We start from the raw sequence: 18,084 nt of genomic DNA, 5'->3' as shown, positions 1-18,084 counted from the left end.
ACGAGTTCTGCATCAAAGTGATGAAGTATCTTAACTTTGTTTCCATTAACTGTTAATTGATTTTACTGAAAATGTACTACATCACAGCGTATATCATATCATTACAGTTATATAAAATTACATAGAGTATACCCATATTATATATATAGCTATATCATATATAGACAATTTCATCTGTATCGAAGAATTGTGATAATATCTTCCTCAGTGATTGGTTTTCAAGAGTCTTTATTGGACACTTGGCGAAAAGAGAAAGAAAAAACATCAGTGCTAATCTATGCAGCTGGATATTAACCAGGTTGCTGAAATGCTCGGGGCCACAGCTGAACAGCAGCTGGCTTTACTAATCTCCAACCTACAAACCTCCTTTTGAACCAGAGAAACACTTATACGACCACAACGGAAAATGGGTTGGAGTAGCATTTCATTCAAAATTCATTCAATGCAGATTGTTGCTTTAAGAGATAAGAAAACACACAAATATGTTCAACACATTACTAATTGACAGGTCTCTCAGCCCCACCCCCATGCATTTATGTCCAGCCATGTAGAAACGCAGTGTGTAGATGGTGTGAAGAAAAAAAGAGGTGGTGACAACAAGAACCTAGCTGGACTAAAGGACGAGCTGGCAACGTTCAACGACAGCTACAGTTGCTACTGAAAAGTCCTGTGCATGTACATCATCAGCTGTGAAGATAATAATAATGTGCATCTTGATGAAAGCTTCAAAAGTACATGTACAAAGAAAAATATAAAAAATCTGAACATTTGTACTAAAAAAAGAGGGTAATAAAGAAATCTTGTATTGCAGTTGTCACTTATGTTTTTGTTTGAAGAAGGACGAAGTCATCATCAAGCTACTTGGTGACACTACTGCAACTTCCTTCTGTGTACCAACATGGGAAAAGCAAAGCCTAAAAGGCCTGAAGAGACTGTCCAGTTCGTCACCACCCCCACTGGTCGGCCCTCGCACTCGCACAAAGGACCTATTGTTGAGCACAATGGGGTCACCCTCTCTGTTCTCGCTGGTCTGATCCCAGTCAGTCACTGCTCATAGAGCCTGGAAGTTTGCCAACGACCAGGCAAGGATCTTTGAAGACATACTTCTTGGACTGCCTTCACTAACAAAATTGTATGTACCTAGATTAATTAAAATAGAATAAAACGCGACAACTGGGGCAGACTGGATGCCACAGATGTCAGCAGTGTAATTCACTTTAAATAACACTTTTACAAAACTGGGAAACTGGGAAAGATATGCAAAAATGTTGAAAGTCAGAGCTAAGACTCTGGTCATATTTGTAGGAAATTAATAAAAAAGTGCTATGGACACGTTAGGTTCTTGGTCTTCTTAAAGACCAGGTAGCATTGACAATTCCCATCTGAGAAAAAGGGACATTACAGAGCAAATAACAACAAATTTGCAGAAATGTATTTTGGACAAAAAAAACATTGAGTACTTTGAACAGACACGGAACAACAAATAGTCCAAGAAGATATCCTAGTAAACTGGCTGTGGCATTTCCATACAACACTGATGCACACAGAAAATAATTCAAAGTTGACCTGAGTGATAATCACATTATGCCTAATTTGAAGTAGAAAATAAGGGGAGTAGATGTAAAGAGGCTGCACACAAAACATTTGAAGCCACTATATTGACATCCAATGGACTTTGAATGTAAGTCAAAGTGCTCATTGCTGTATGAGGTGGACTGAGGTAGACGAGAGGCAACCATATACAACAGTAACACTCAGACTTACCTTGGAGCATGCATCTGTATGCAGACTCGGAGATGGCGTAGATGTGAGGGGGCATTTCGTGCCTCTTTTTGCCCCTGTACATCTCAATAATGTTCTCTGAGTAGATGGGCAGGTTTTTGTAGGGATTTATGACCACACAGAAGAGACCAGAGTATGTCTATAAAAAGAAAAGAAAATATGTTTGACTGTCAATTCATCACGTCACAATTATGTCGCAGTTAATATTTCATAGTATTTGTATGCATTGATAGACAGTGAATAAGCACAAAAAGGATCCATTTATGGGGGTTATCAAAGGGACAATAGATTCTATGCAGAGTTTAAGAATTGATGTGGTTTTTATCTAACGCTGACGATGCTACCTGTAGAGATTAAAGTACAATTATTTATTAGTTATTATTATTACAATGGTTTGTATAGTTAGTACAATACATATGGGTCCTAATATCATTGCTTTATACTCATGCTGTTTTCCTGATCACAAAAAAAGGCCCAATGAGCCCCATGCATAACATTTTTGTTTGTTTGGGTTGTGCAGATTATAAATTCACAGATCGTGCCAGGAAACTGTGCGCAACTGCAGCTTGCTGGCACACTGCCAAGTATCCTAAAGTATTGTAAATTTTTGCTCCACTTTGACTGACTACAAAAATCTGATTCAAGAGGAGGTCATTTTTAATCCCAGAGAGTATATAGGTCCCTCAGCTGTATAATGCAGACAGACTGTTTTTTTTAACCACACATCTATGACTGGGATCAATTGTATTGATACATCATGCCAATAAAACCTTTTTGATGAATATCTTGCAGCCATAGAGTATCCAGTCATGATCATGCTTTAAATTAAGATAGAAAGATGGTGTTTCTCCTTCCTCTCCTGGCCATCCTACTTCCCACGTGATTTTAACTTTTTTACCCTGCATCCCTTGCTCTTTTTTCACCTTTATGAATGTTGTGTTCGGCTTGGCTGCAGAGCCACATTCTTTAAATCATGTTGTATGTGACGGCCATCGGGCTGCTGGGGGGCCCTGCGTCTGCCAACCCAGTTGTTGAACTGGAACAATGGTGACATGATGGAAGCATGCTGTGAGAGCAGAGGGGATTTTGTTTGTGTGACTGAGTGAAAGAAAGACTCTGACGGACGCATCACAACTGTCACCTGGCTGAAGGGTCACACCACACATTCACACATACACAACACATATCTGCAGTCTGATACTGTGGAGGCTGAAATTAAATTGTAATGTTACTGCAACACAGAGCCAGGGCTGGGCCGCAATAATTCAATATTATCACTATATATAAGCATCACTCAACATGACAGAAGTTATATTAGTTATAGTTAGATGCATTAGAAATTGCAGGATTTTGTTTTAGTACAACATACTAAAAATGCAGAACGCAATACAGAGTTTAATCAATAACACCTATTACTGGAGCCCGAAGCTGCTAAAATGGGGCTAAAATCACAACCCTCTCAGATATGCATATAAATGAGTAACACACTGGTGTCCTTAGTGTTAGTCATGTGGTGTTTTAACCCACGTGTGTGTGGAGGGTATGTGAGGGGGCAATATCACCAGATGGCAATCAAAATCCCTCTTCCCTCTTCCTACCTACCAGCTCTGTGCAGCAACCTGGGTACATGCAGATTTGTTACTCTGGAATCACCAGCAGCAACACTGTTCTACATTGCTGATTACTGAGGCCAATGCATTCACACCTGGCTAACTGGAATTGCCTATGAAAATAAACTTGCTGCTCAGGATGTACTATATGGCCTTCGCAATAACAACCCCTGTCCAAGCCCCTTACAGTGGGCGCAGCGCCAGGCAGACAGATCAGTGCTCCTGACCCAGCATGGACCACATGCAGCGGGGAGAGGGATGACTCAGCTGGCTGTCCTTGACAGTGGACCCCAGGGGGTATTTGAGGGATTACTGGAGCTCTGAGGGCAAGAGGTTGGACACCTACACAACTAGGCATAATAAGACACCAGCCTGCCAGCGTATTGTGGTTCGTTCATTTCTTAAACTGCAGAGTTTGCACAAAGGAATGTCTACTCACTGGAAAGATTGCAGAACTACATATGAACTTTTGGGAACATAATGCAGCTTATTTTGAGATGATAAATGGGTTTGAGCTGGTCAACACAGCCCTGATCCCACAATCCAGAGGAACTATGATGAACGGAGGAGATCTCTGACACAGTTGAAAGGGTTCCCAGCCCTCCGGAAATGTCCAAATAAATGTCTGTGAACTAACAGTGCTTAGCAACAGGGCCTCAGCATCTCTCAATGGGAAAAGGGGAAACATTTTCTGGGGTCTCTGCTACTGCATGAATTGTTGCTCTCCATTCAGATATAATTGGACTACTTAACCATGTGTTAGTGTCTTTATCCACTTCCCAGGGAAATTAGGAATGCTTTTACCTCACACAACATGCTTTAATTATTTCCAAAAATGCCCAGAGAGACCGTGAAGATTCTTGCAGATCTGTAGTTGCTCTAAATCTTTAGGTCTTAATCTCACTCAACAGCACTTGATTAAAATGACAAACCCGTCACCATGGTGTGCTTTTCAATGCTAATGAGAGGAAACTAACCTAAATTCAATAGCTTTGACAGCTGAGAGGAGCGGATGGTACCGGGGGTTTAGATAAAGATAACGCCTCATAACAGCAAGCATGCGGCCAAAAGATTTAAACCATGGACAGGCCTGATTTTTATTTTCTTGATCAAAGATATTCAGGAGAAATAAGATTTTGTGTTCATGTTCCAGTAAGGAAGGCTTAATGACAAGAGAAACATCCTGCCGATAAATGTATATGAGTATCCACATAAAGCTCTCAGCCTAGAGCTGCCAACCATCCTCTTCAGGATGTGCACTCTGCACCGCCTATACAACAAAAGGATGAGCATATAGTGGCATTCAATAATACATCACAGTGACATCATAACTATATCCAGTCCTCCTTTCTCCTGAGCCACTGGGTTGAACTATATTTGTTCAACCATGCTAATCAGCAAAGCCAGGCATGACATGGTATATCCATTGAAATTTCAATGACTGAAACATGTTTTGAGTATATGAAGTTGCCAATTTCTTTAGTCCATAAAGACCTTCTTTATTATTTTTTCCTTTTATGTTTTAATGTCAAAAAAGTTTGAAGCATGATTATAACCTTTATATGTATTGCCTGCTGTGTGGATGGAAGAAATCAGTAATTATGTCAGCGCTGTGCTATGCTGGTCTGACTTAAAAGGTCACACAATCCTCAGAAGCAGAACAGGAAAACATGCAGTCAGGAATGCTAAAGCTAATGACTGACCAAGATCTGCATGTACGCAACTCAAATCTCTTAACAATCACTGTTCGTTAGCTTCACACCTGGGGACTTTGAGGAGAAATCAAAGAAATGATAATTTAGCAGCATTGAGCATGTAAACTGGATCAGAGGAAAGACATGTCTGTAACCCCGCAGAACAGCAAAAAGCTTCAAAAGCTGACATGGATTGGCTGTTAATTAAACATCAGATTTCTGACAGAAAAACTGAAGAAAAAAAAGTTTCAGTTATTTGAGTAGACAGCTGTTTCTTATCAGGGAACACAAAGAACTCTGTTAAGGCGGTTTGGTTACAGTGTGACTCAGCACGGGCCTCCCTGAGCTAAGAGATGGGACTGGGGTCATTTCATTCTCCCTTATGAGCCCTTTGAAAATACTTAAAAATACAAAGATGTTCTTTATACGTAGGCTGAATTTTGAGTTGAGAAAATAAGAAGTGAACTTTGTGACTACACTGCTGCAGCTTGTGTAGGAAGAAGAGAGAATTTTGTTACAGCACATCTGAAGCCAATTTTTCAATTTTGTCCGCAGGTCTACAAAGAAATGACCTATGATTGATAAATATCCTTTAAAAAACTCGAGTAAGGTTGTGGTCATGCTAAAATGGGCATCTTTTAGTATGGTGGCAGCAACTGCTACAAGGAGATACAAACAGACCAAGCAGTCTCTTGGCAAGGAGCCATCAGTAGATCACACTGCTACACCAGGTCACAATATCCACTACATTAATTATACAGTGGTTAAATGTTATAGTATTTAGCTTCAATAGAGCAGAAAACCAGAAACAAATAGCTAAAGATTTAAGGAGAGTATTGGTTTTGATTTTGATTCTTTTCATGTAGGAGGATACCATTCTCATTACTGCATCACATTTGTGCATTGTGAACCTTTTTGCAAATATATTTATCATTATTTATTTATTTATTTATTCATCTATAGAAATTATATTTTTCAAACGGCTATTTTCTATGTAAAGATATAGTTGAGTAATGGCGTCCTGAGCAGAGAATGAAGTCACTCTCCCTCTGTGTGTGTTATAATCTCAATTGCTCTTATGTTTTGATAGCCGTTCACGTCAATATCAGATGGCCAGGGATATCCCAAAATATCTGTATTTGACAAGTTGGGGAACAGTCAGTGAGAAAATGCCGCTTTCACTGGTTCCGGCAGGTCAGTATTTGCTGGTTGTCGTAGTCTCCTACGATGGTAAACTGAATAACATCCCCTTGGACTATGATCAACATTTTTTACCATTTTCTGACATTCTATAGACGAAACAATTCATTAGCGAATCAAAAAAATACTAGTCACATGAATTGATAATGAAAGTTGTTATAATTTGCAGCCCTACACAGATCCATAAGACATACCAAGAGTTGTCAAAAAGCATCCCGGAAATTAAGCCAATCATAGCAGACTTTATGATTCAGGTTAAGTAAAATAATAAGTACATACACTAATTCAAAATAGCTCTTCGAATGAAATGAAATATCATGGACCATTTGAATACCTACAGAGTGAAAATACCTGCAAATAGATTATTTCCTGCAATTATTCCACTGAGGGACATAATGCTGGTGGTTTGGCAGGCCGTCCACTGGATGAGGACAATGACGTAATCGTACCTCATCAGCAGAAAAATTACATAGCGTCTTCATCAACATTTTAAACCTCATGACTTCATCCATAAAGCTTACAAAGCTTGGACTCAATGGGGCACAAAACCACAAAAGTACTTTAAACTGCACCTACTTTCCCTCAAAAGGAATGTAACAGGAAATACTGACGAATAATCCTGAAGTATTTAATCAACCAATATGACTGGATAAGGAAACAACCATCCTTTTCAAAATCTGCCCCAAGCAAAATATAGTTTAGCAAAGCTCATTTCTGTCTTTGTGACTGGGCCTCTTCTGAGTGTGCAACCCTCGGCCCCTGCCTCCTCCCCAGGTCTCAGGTGGCCCACAAGCTCCGTGTCTGGGCTATTCCAGGAATGCATGTCACTAAGTGGGTCAAAATCACAGGGGAAATCGGCAGCTTATGTGGGACATGATGGCTTGTTCATCGAAGGAAATGTGCTTCTTAGTCTCTTGAATTCAGCGCCTTAAGTATGAAATGCTATGGATAAGATACGCACATAGATTTTTCATTTTAAGAAAATAAAGATCACTTGCTCCCGATGTGAGACTATATGAACGAAGGATTCCTGGGGGAATTCAGTAATGTAAAGGAAGAAAAGGTTGTTAGAGGTAGCCGTTTAGAGTGAGTGACAAATACTTACATAGATGAGGCCAGAGTAGTAGCGGTCTTTGAGGTTGTGAAGCACAGAGGCTTCGTTCAGGCAGGTGAGTTCGGCCATGTCCTCTACTTTACTGAATTTTGGCGGGTTCATCTTCTGGATGTCATCCTTGCTGACCACCGCCTTCTTCCCATTCTCTGCCAGCTCCACCACCACCTCATCTCCGCGCTCTTCACGGACACTAGCAGCCTCAAAGCCATTGCGTTCTGATGGGATCCATACTAGCCTCTTAGCAGTCCAGTCCGCCTGTGCGGCTGGGTTGTAGACCACGGCGCGGTCCACAAAGAGATACCGCTCCGGGTCCTCCTGCCCACTCCTCTGTGACATTTCTGCTGGAAACCAGAAGCAGAAAACACTACGCCACCTGCAGAAAGGAGATTAAGTATGTTTATCTGACCAACAAAAAAGATGTGCTTCAATAAAATCTATGCAGCCTAATGTCACACTGTTCACTTCATAGAGCATAGATGAGAGATCACTGTGACTCAAGACTGTTGATCTTTTAATAAGCCTTCTTCAAACCAGCATTTTGACTTGTCGTAGTAGAAAGAACCCTGAAACTGAAGCAGCTAAATAAAATTCAGCAATCATTTATTTTAGCATAACACCTGTACTTTTCCTACTGTGACATGTCAAAATGTCTTCTCTGACAAAATACCTATAGCTGTGTTATAGCAATAATTTCATTTTGTATTAAAGTAATAATCTTGAAGATTGATATTTAAATAAATGTCTGTTAAGTCGCTATCGCCGAATGAGGTAACACAATAACGATTGAGCCCACTGATTAAAGTATTGTGATATTTATCTATAGAAAGGTCTACAGCGAACAAAAATGATTCGATTTCAAGTCAGCAGCAGCAGAGCTGGATAGGTCTACATGTGGTATTTTTTTGAAGCTGAAGGAAATTCTTTGTGTTTACTTATTGCCGCAATGAACCTAGCCTAGCATAATATTTAATTATTTAGGTCCTGGAGGCAGTGGCCGTGGGTTCGACTCCAACCTTCGGCACTTTGCTAAAATGCCCCCCCCACACTGTGGCGTGACCAACATTTTGACCATTTCTGATCGATTCAACCAAACTGCAATCAAACAGCAGAATGTTACAGCTGATGGTTAAGTACTTTAAGGAGATGATGCAGTTTTTCTAATGGTTGCCGAATTCTAGCCCCAAGATGCCTCAGACTGAGTTTAAAGGGGAATTTTTCAAGTAACAAAAAAATATATTTCTTCCACAAGAAGTTAGGCTTTCTAATGCTATCTTTGTTTGCCTTGGTGACATCACCATGTTTATTAACTACATTTCCGGAGTAGGCAATATAAGTGTCACAGCTTATTACAGCCACCCACGATGGTTGCTGCTTGTCTGTCAAAATGTAGCAGGGACTTGTCATGGCTAACTTCATATTAAAGTACTACTACGAGTAGAAAAATGTGGGTCATCCTCTTTCGATCCTCACTGTGTACCTGTGTGTATATCCATAAGTGAATTTATCATGTGGAGAAAAAGACCAAAACAGGTGTCTCAATCATTCTTTAAAGTAGACATTTCTGAATCATTGTCTCTTATAAACATTTGTATTCTGTCTTTTATTTGGATTAAATTGCGGTCTTTTCTTTGCTTTAGGGCTTTGCATTTTTCCAGAAGGACTTGTTTGGCCCACACCGGCTTGTGTGCTCCCTCTGCATAACCAATCCACATGCGCTCTCTTCAAAAGCCAAGGGAAACCCTGACTGTGTTGTGCAATAGAAAATAACGTGTGAATGTGATTGATGGATTGTCTGACATTTTACAGGGCAAACGATTATTCAAGAATTCAACCGGCAGATTAATAGATAGTGTAAATAATGATTGAATGCAACCCTTATTTGGAGACATCTTATTGGTCTTAAGGAAACAGTGTGTGGCATTTTCCCCAATTTTATGACATGAAATAATCAAAGGTGAATCAATAATGAAAAAAAAATTATTAGTTGCAGTCCTTTATATAATACAAAAAGACTGGTGAGTGGTTTTATGCTTACTATATCATCCAATAGAAGATACAATTACACAATCAATAATACAAGCATATACTTATACTAAAAGAATTCCTTAGTAAAAACCAGGCACCTGATTCAGTTGATACACAGATAAGTCTGAAAGTTAGCTATTATTTTGAACAAACGATTAAAAAATGTAATTAACAAAAGGAAAAAAAGTAGGTAGTATAAAGTATACGTTAAAAAAAATCTGGGGTTGTCAAGTCCTACCCCTATTCTTCACCATAAACAAACGTGAAATCCAATAAAATAAAATAAATAGACAATTTTAAATAATAAAAAATACCCCAATCAAACTATTAAGAAAAAAAACAAAGAACAAAACGAACAAGCACCATTAACATGTTTGTCAGTTTATTGTTGTACAGTATGATGTTGCATTGTAGTTTTGTGTTATGCTGTTGTATGTCTGCATTATCTTAGGCAGTATACATACAGTATATATACATATTTAATCCTGTAATTATAGGATATTGTGAAGTGGGGACAGGAATATATAAGCACTATGCTTCTGTCTGCTCCTTCTCCAATGCATACTTTTTTTGTTTTTGTCTGATGGAATCAATCAGAATTGATTAATTTGTTTTATCCTCAGGTTTTTATCTGATTTTCTTTCTGTCAAAGTATGTTGAGTGTTTGAGATTAATGAGAGATCTGTGAGATCACAGAAAATATTAGTGTCATCCGCAAATGGCACACATTTTATGAGGTTTGACACTCTACATATATCATTATTGTACAAAATAATGACTGAAAGCCCCATTCCAGCTTGCTTCTTCTTATTAATCTGAGAGAACATTGCAGCTGATGAACGATCAAAGATATTTAACCTACTACAATCAAGTGCCCATGCTTAAATCAGGCGCTGATTAGACACGAATCTGGGTCAGGTCAAGGGACCAGGGGGGGATCAGTGTGGGTGCTGCTGGCTGCAGGTCACTGCATCCCCTCACTCTGGAAAACAGTTACTTTCATCCCTCATTCAGCTCTACCCCACCACGGATGTAAACACCAGCACACCAGGGTGCAGAGGCAATGTCAGGACACGAAAGTGATTTTTTTTTATTTAACTCCATAGAGGCTCACCTTATCATTCAAAAATTTAAATTTAAGGAACAATTTACTGTGCTTACCTTGTTTAAAACAGCCAACATATCACTGCTTTCTTAAGTGTTATATTAGTAAATCATAATTTTAAGGGTCTCAGGCATGTAATGTCTTCTCAACCCCAAATCTTCTCACCATCTTCCTTTTCTCCCAGTCTGTGGGACTATTTTAATCATGATTAACTGATGTGGATGATTATCAAAATATGAAGCATTAACCAAGTTGTGTAAACTAACTGATCATGTTTTTACAATACCCGTTATGCTGGTAAACAGACACAATAAACTCAAATAAATAAAACACCCAGCAAAATTATTTGTTCCACCATTTCAATCATTTATTTTTAGGTGTGAATCTAATATGTGAAGAATGTCAAGTCTAAAAATACACGTGCATGTAAAATACCCATGCTTGTGGGATATTTCAACTGAGGAAAAGTCACAAAATTGCAATTATCTCTGAAAATAGCTCGTTATAGGGACTGACATACCCCCGGCTGGGTCAAACCACTGCATCGGCTAGGTTAGCTCGCTAGCTCAAAGTTGGCGTGCTGTGCTTCATGTTCCCACCCGCCCATCATGTGTGTGTGTGTGTGTGTGTGTGTGTGTGTGTGTGTGTGTGTGTGTGTGTGTGTGTGTGTGTGTGTGTGTGTGTGTGTGTGTGTGTGTGTGTGTGTGTGTGTGTGTGTCTCTCAAAGACAGACGTCTGGGTGTGGGGATAAAAGCAGGCGGACAATGGCCACACCGTTATCTCCTAAAAAGCTACACTTCTAAAAAAGCGTTAATTTGAGACTATATTAGACTGATACAAACAGCCCGCCGGCTCTGTGGCGCCGGGCTAACATTAGCAAAAGCTGGTAGTCCTCCATCATTGAAAAGTCACGGCACAATAATCCGCTAGCTAACGGTTACTGTTGCTAACCACTTAACGGTTACTGTTGCTAACCACTTTACATCCTCACTAGAATCAACGGCTCTGGTCTTTTTAATGCACTTACCACACACAGTAGACGCAGAAGACCCTGCCCGGGTGTTTTAGCAATATCCAGTGGATAAATGTAATATAATAGTCCTTTCTCCGCCCGCTCTCTCATCAGTGGTACTCCCCCACCATCCAGCAGCACCCTCTCAACCGAACTCTCGCCGGCCCAGGGAGGTTGCTGCACCGCACCGCCGCACTCTTTTTTTGGGACACACCCACAATTACAAATCTGAAATGTGATTGGCTCTCAGAGTCTGATGCTTAAACGCGATTGGTCCAGAAATTATTTCCATCCCAAAACTTTGGTAGTTGACGGCTGTCTGCCATCCATCAACACCTGCAGCCCGTTGGATGCTACTTTTTTGTTTTTTAAATTTTTTATTCGATACATTCGGTACATTGCATGCAATACAGTTAAACAAGTGGATCCATGATTAATACATGCTTGCATGTGGATACATAAGACAGACCCCTTGTACATAAAAGGTCAAGCAACAAACAGAAAAACAACTAAAAACAAACAAAACAAAGGGAAATCACACATTTATATTGAAAGTGTTTCTTTGTAACCTTGCATTAAAACACCACAGATAACTGTATAAACAGGGATTATGTCACTGTTTTTTTTTCTTCAGAAAAGGGGCTTAGTACACGTTAGATAACCTAAATTTGAGTATAACATATTTATTCAAACTGTTGCTTTCTTCTTTGTCATTTTACCAAAGGCAAATATAATCACCACATTCACCATGTAAGTTTCTTCTGAATTTTCCCTTATGAGTAATTTCAACTCAATTCAATTTTATTTATAGTGCCAAATCCTAACAAAAGTTATCTCAGGACACTTTACAGAGCAGGAAAAGACCACACTCTCTGACTTATTTATGATTTACAAGGACCCAACAATTCTCCCGTTGGACAGACCCAGCTCTACGGAGGACGTACATCTGTGTTGACCAGTTGTGGAGGAAGAAAAGGAGAGAGAAAGAGAGAAAAAACAGACAGATGGACAGAGAGAGACAAAGACAGACAGAAAGACAGTTCCAGAGATGCAAGCAACCACAAAAAGTAACAGTAACTATAATGATATCTGTAGTAATGTGGGAATGACTTATATGTATGTTATGGTAGTTAATATAGTAGAATAAGAGTCGTTTTGAAGAATAAAGACTAACTTCATCAGTTGTAAAGCCCTGTCCAGAAATTGTCAACCAGTTTTTGACTGCCGCCCAGAAACTCTGTGTAACTAAACAGGTACTAAAGATATGTGTTGTGGATTCAATTGCCTTTTTACAAAACCACCCCTACTGTGGTTTTTACATGTTTGTCTGACATTCAAATTCACTGATAACGGTCAACATTTGAATAGAGGGACCATATTTGTATTTGTCAATTGCATATAAAGCAAGAAAGTAAAAATAGCACAGCCAAGAAGATAAGCACTGGGTGATGGACAAAAAAAGCAGTACAAGGTATAAACAGTGAGTCCGCACAAGAGAGTCTGCTCCTAACAGCGTTTAATGCTAAATCACACCATGTTATAGCATTTCAGGCTCCAGCCCTTCATCAGACGTGAAAAAGTGGGGAGACACACCTCCTTATGAACACCCATGGCAAGTTATGTGATCAATCATCTTTCAGTGAAAATATGAAAATACAAATATATGTATATATGTGTCTATATGTTTCTTTATTGCATATACATATACAGTATATATATATATATATACGTATATTGCATAGATGGTAGTAGACACATATGGTCAGAGAAATGACTTGAGCCTCTGTGTCGCTATATATCTTTAATTAAATATATCTGTATGTTACAGATCTATTATTGTTTTGTTTGTTTTTGTCCTTTTTGTATCTTTATGTTTTCTTATGCTGCTATGTCCAGATTCCCCCCTGGGTATCAATAAAATGTATTTTTTCTAATCTACTTTGTCTTTTTTTTTAATCTCTTCTATTTTTCTTATTTTAAATTACAATAGGCTATATTTTAATATACTATGTATGAAATTGTTTTTTATTTTTTACACCATGGTCTCAACAAAGTTGTAAAGTTTTTACAGGCAAATAATGGAAACAAAGGTATTATACAAACATTATTATTATTATTATTATTATTATAATTATTTTTATTATTATTATTATTATTATTATTATTATTATTACTACTACTACTACCACTACAAACAATAAATACAAATATAATAAATATGACTGTGATATGATAACAACCATGAGCTCATCAGACACAGAGGATCAAAAAGAAGAGAAGACACCAAAGTATGGAAAGATAAACCATAAAAAAATATTAGGTATTTTACAGAAGCTTTCTTATTACAAAAAATGATGGAGAAAGGACTTAAAAGAAATAAATGGTAAGAATGCTCCAATGTCTGGACACTTTAAGTGCAAAAGTCAACCTTTGTCATCAGAATCTAACATAAGTCCTGTCAACACAGTTCAATTATTAATGTTATTAACGTAACTAGTGCTTTGCTTTTCAGACTGGCAACATTTTGTAATGTTTTGGAATAGTGCCCTCTGGTGCATAAAGACAAACGTTACTAATACTGACCATGTGCCTCCATGTAAAATACTGTAGATTGATAACGAAGACCTACAAAAGAGCAATACGTTATTTAGTCAGATATGAGTGTAGAGAGGAAGGCTTGTTTCTGTGGCTAAAACTCAAATTATTTCCAGAGAACCTAAAGGAGAAATTATATTAGTGTGTCTGTGCTTCAATCAAATACAACTTAATTGAAGTTTAGTGCATTTCTCTATTGTGCTTATTAAATTAGAGTTAGGCTACTGGATTTGTATTCAGCTCAACTGCATCTACGTTACTACTGCAAAACAGTCCAAACCTGTCCTCTAGACATTTTTTTTTTCTTAAACTTAGGGAGACAAATTTATATTTTTCAGGAATTTGACAGAGCATCTGTGTCTTGAAGTATGACAGAATAAGGATCAGCATTGGGAATTTACCTTTTTAAGTTGTATAGGGGAATTTATATTTTTGATTTGTATAAAGGAATTTACCTCATGCCTTTAGTAGATGTACTTGCTTGTTTTAAAGGAAAATAGATACATTCAACAGAGAAAATGACCTGTTGATTTCTTAATTTTGTTTTTATATTTTTTGCAGCAGGTTAATGATTTCCATCACACAGCCTACACAGACGGACCTACAATCAAAAGGAGGAGGTTTGGCTATTTACTGTAAATAAGTCATATTTCTTTTCCACAATAGACATTTTGAATTGTGATAGCAGGAAAAGCACAAGTGTAAACTAATACCAATAATCATTATGCTGTATGTATGAGCAATGATGCAAAATTACAATGCTCTGAAACTGGGACACATTAATGTTATAATTTTATCTTCTCAGCAGGTAAAATATGTGCTCACACATTGTCCACATGTGTCCTGCAGGAACTATAGCTCTCCCTTTCTATCTACATCTAAAAGTTTCAGGTGATTAGTCATTTGAAAAAGGACTAATGTGGCTCTTTAAATTGCTCTAACTGGCCACAAGATAGAGCCAGAGGGCCACTGTTCAGTGACACTGAAGTGATGTCGCTATAGATTACAACATCTATATCAATTTAGGGGACATGATAACTTTTTAAAAGGACCCAAGATGAGGTTTGGTGTTAGACAGGATTTAATTCAAAGTCTGTTGGTAAGATGTAATGTTAACCACAGGTAAATACCTGTTTCTGTGCTTCTGTGACCCAAATCTAGGCACAAACATGCAAGGCACAAACTGGGGCTAATGGTAACTTTACTATAAATCTCTCTAACTTTATATGTAGCTTGTATTCAATGCACACAACAACAACAACAACAACTTTAACTTAATGCTGGGCTAAAGTGTGAAATACCAAAGGGAAAGCTAGAAAAGTGTCGGGTGAAGAAAGTCGCGCCCTCAGAAAAAAAGATTGTTCAGATGCTGGCAGACCAGAAATATAACGTTAAAGTGAGCCAATAACGTTCCTCCTAATTCATTATTTTACTAAGGGATCCTTTATGTTCACTTATAGTATCAGAGAATATTAGACTGAGTATGTTTCTTAATTTCATGTCACTCATATTTCATATTGAGCACTGGCGTAGCTTGAGTGACAGATGCAACATGTCTGAGTGAGTTATTTCATCTCGTCTTGACGAGTGACAGAGTGACACCCTTTGGTGTGGTGCATTTTGCAAAAATGCTGTGACAGCTCCGTCTCTCAATTGTTGGCTTCTCCAGTCGCCTCTGTGGCATAATAGACCTGCCATCAGCATCGTTCTCCACCAACCCTCTTCTGCTTTGTCTGGACAGCAGTTTATCACACATCTCTATCTTTCTTTTTCTTTCTTTTTTGCATGTACAGAGAGGGAATGTCAAATGTGACGTTTTCAATACCAAAGTGCCAGATTGAATAGAGATAAATGTTTGACCTGCTTAAGCACCGTCTTCGGTATAGATTGATGTGCCATTTTTGAGCTTGCTCACTGCAAAAATCTCCATCTTATGTCATTTCGTTTATCATTGAGTTTTAAAAATCTTTTTTTTTTTATTATCAGAGGGGTTAAATGATTTCACATATTCCCAAAACAAATCATCTTGCTTGAAGCGGTCATTCCTCTTGATTTCATTGTTAGTCTGTCCTTTACTTATGGAAATTTTTAATTCTCAAAGCAAGGAAATTATTGGAAACAGGTGAAATAGTCTGAACCCAGCATTTCAGATGTTTCCATTTCTTTTAGGACTCAATAGACTCCAGCAGGGTCATAGCTTGAGGGCACTGAGGTCATGTCCATAGTCTGCACATATGGTTATTTTAACTCTTAAATTCCTTACAGGAGTGAGAAGGGTTGCAAAGTGTCGATACATTTCCAGTTTATAACTTGTTAACACATAGTTTTTTTTGCTAGCTAGCCATTACCATGTGGTATGTAGCTTGATTGAGCAGGCTAATTGAGGAGTTTTGATGAATCAAATCTATTTCTATTCATCCTTTTTATTGTAAAACATTTCTTTTATAAATTAGTTGTTCACTTTAAACCCTAAGCTTGCACACTGCCAACGTTGTTGGCTTAAATTTCAAAGTAGGCTTCTCCGTCGCTTAACTTGATAGCTAGCTAACTCACCACATGGCACATTTAACATCATATGAATTTGACAAGATAATGAATTTATGTGGCTAATGCATATGAGCGTGTGAGGGGAGATTCATTGGACTCAACACATCAGTATTTCTATAATTAAAGGTGCAGTCACTGATGCAAAATTACTGGTTATAAATGTGATCTTTTGAAAACACAATTTGGTTGTAAATAAAGTATTGACAGTATAAATCACTTCAGATTTAAACAGTGAAAGGAAACAAATGAATGTGCTTATGTAGCAGCCATTGCATTGAGAGTTATGACATTCTGATCTGTTTCCTCTCCTACGAGTCTCCCCGAGTCGACCTTAGCTTCCTCTTTACCTGACAACCTGTCCGCTGCAATGTGCAGAGAGAGTTTGTGGAGAAGCAGAACCTTCTCTCACACGTCTCTATTTCTGAGTTGAGTTTGTGTTCTCTGACCATTGCAGCTGCACCTCTTCAGCATAAGTAGCTATAATTTCCTCCCCCACTCCAATTTAAATGTCCCTTTCTTAACATTGCATGCAACTAGATTTATGTTGCTCAGACATCAGAGGGAAATAGTGCATATAGAAAAAGAAAGCAATGGGAATTATAATGTAAAGCAGTTATGTTAATAAAGAAGGATCAAACGTGAACATTAAGAAGAGATCTGTATGTCTTTGGTTTCCCAACATCTTCTGTAAAATTCCTGAAATGTCCCTCCTGTTTGATTAAACAAATACTGCCATGTCAGAAGCTCCATGTGTGGGCATTTTATACATTACACATATATGATTAAATACAGTTTCACACATGTCCACATTTGTTATCTTTCAGAATTGCCTTGAGGGAGCAGGTGGATCTGAGCTGAGTCCTGCAGCATTTCTGTCTTAGCTCAACAGAGAAGTGTTTTTCATAAACTGGCAGGGTCATAAAGCCTTAGATCAGATTTTCAAGACTGGTGAGATGTTTTATTTGTATTCATTAATTCAATCTTTCCATAGGTTGGCTGAGCACACATGCTTTTTTATGTCAACAAGCTGTTATTGGTAAATAGAACAAAAGAAGCTAATTAGAAACAACAGTTAATTAGTGAAACAGAAAACCAACAATTAACAAGGTGCAGACTTGGGGAAATCAATCACAGGCGGGTAGAGTATAGCTTGAGTTTGTTCTTGAAGTTACAGAGAGGTGTGAGTGGTTTGATTTTTATTTTATTCCATGAACAGCAAAAGCAGTCTGGTCTCCAGTTCTGGTACAGAGCTCCTGGAGGATTTAACCAGCCACTGGGGCGTGTTAAATATGGAGTGCCAGAGCCCCAAAGATGAGATATAAGATGTAATTTTCCATCAGTTCCAGTGGTTCTTTCATCTCTCAGACCAGGGGTGGTGACCACCTTTATCACATAGAAAG

At 38.2% G+C, this 18,084-nt stretch overlaps 1 protein-coding gene across 1 annotated transcript in view; it reads right to left on the bottom strand.

Annotated features, from left to right (window-relative positions):
- The window catches only part of LOC310955890 (myosin-10), a 59,246-nt gene extending 47,559 nt beyond the window's left edge, over positions 1-11,687 (bottom strand). Inside the window, exons 1-3 of the mRNA XM_083925970.1 lie at positions 11,558-11,687; positions 7,392-7,773; positions 1,765-1,921 (exon numbers count right to left, since the gene is read on the bottom strand). Of these exons, the coding sequence (XP_083782096.1) occupies positions 1,765-1,921; positions 7,392-7,736 (502 nt within the window). The 5' untranslated portion in view covers positions 7,737-7,773; positions 11,558-11,687. The remainder of the gene's footprint in view (positions 1-1,764; positions 1,922-7,391; positions 7,774-11,557) is intronic.
- Positions 11,688-18,084: the final 6,397 nt, after the last annotated feature.

Source organism: Echiichthys vipera (assembly GCF_963691815.1).
Source record: "Echiichthys vipera genome assembly, chromosome: 2".
Taxonomy (NCBI): Eukaryota; Metazoa; Chordata; class Actinopteri; order Perciformes; family Trachinidae; genus Echiichthys; species Echiichthys vipera.
This window is presented reverse-complemented; position numbering and strand designations above follow the sequence as displayed.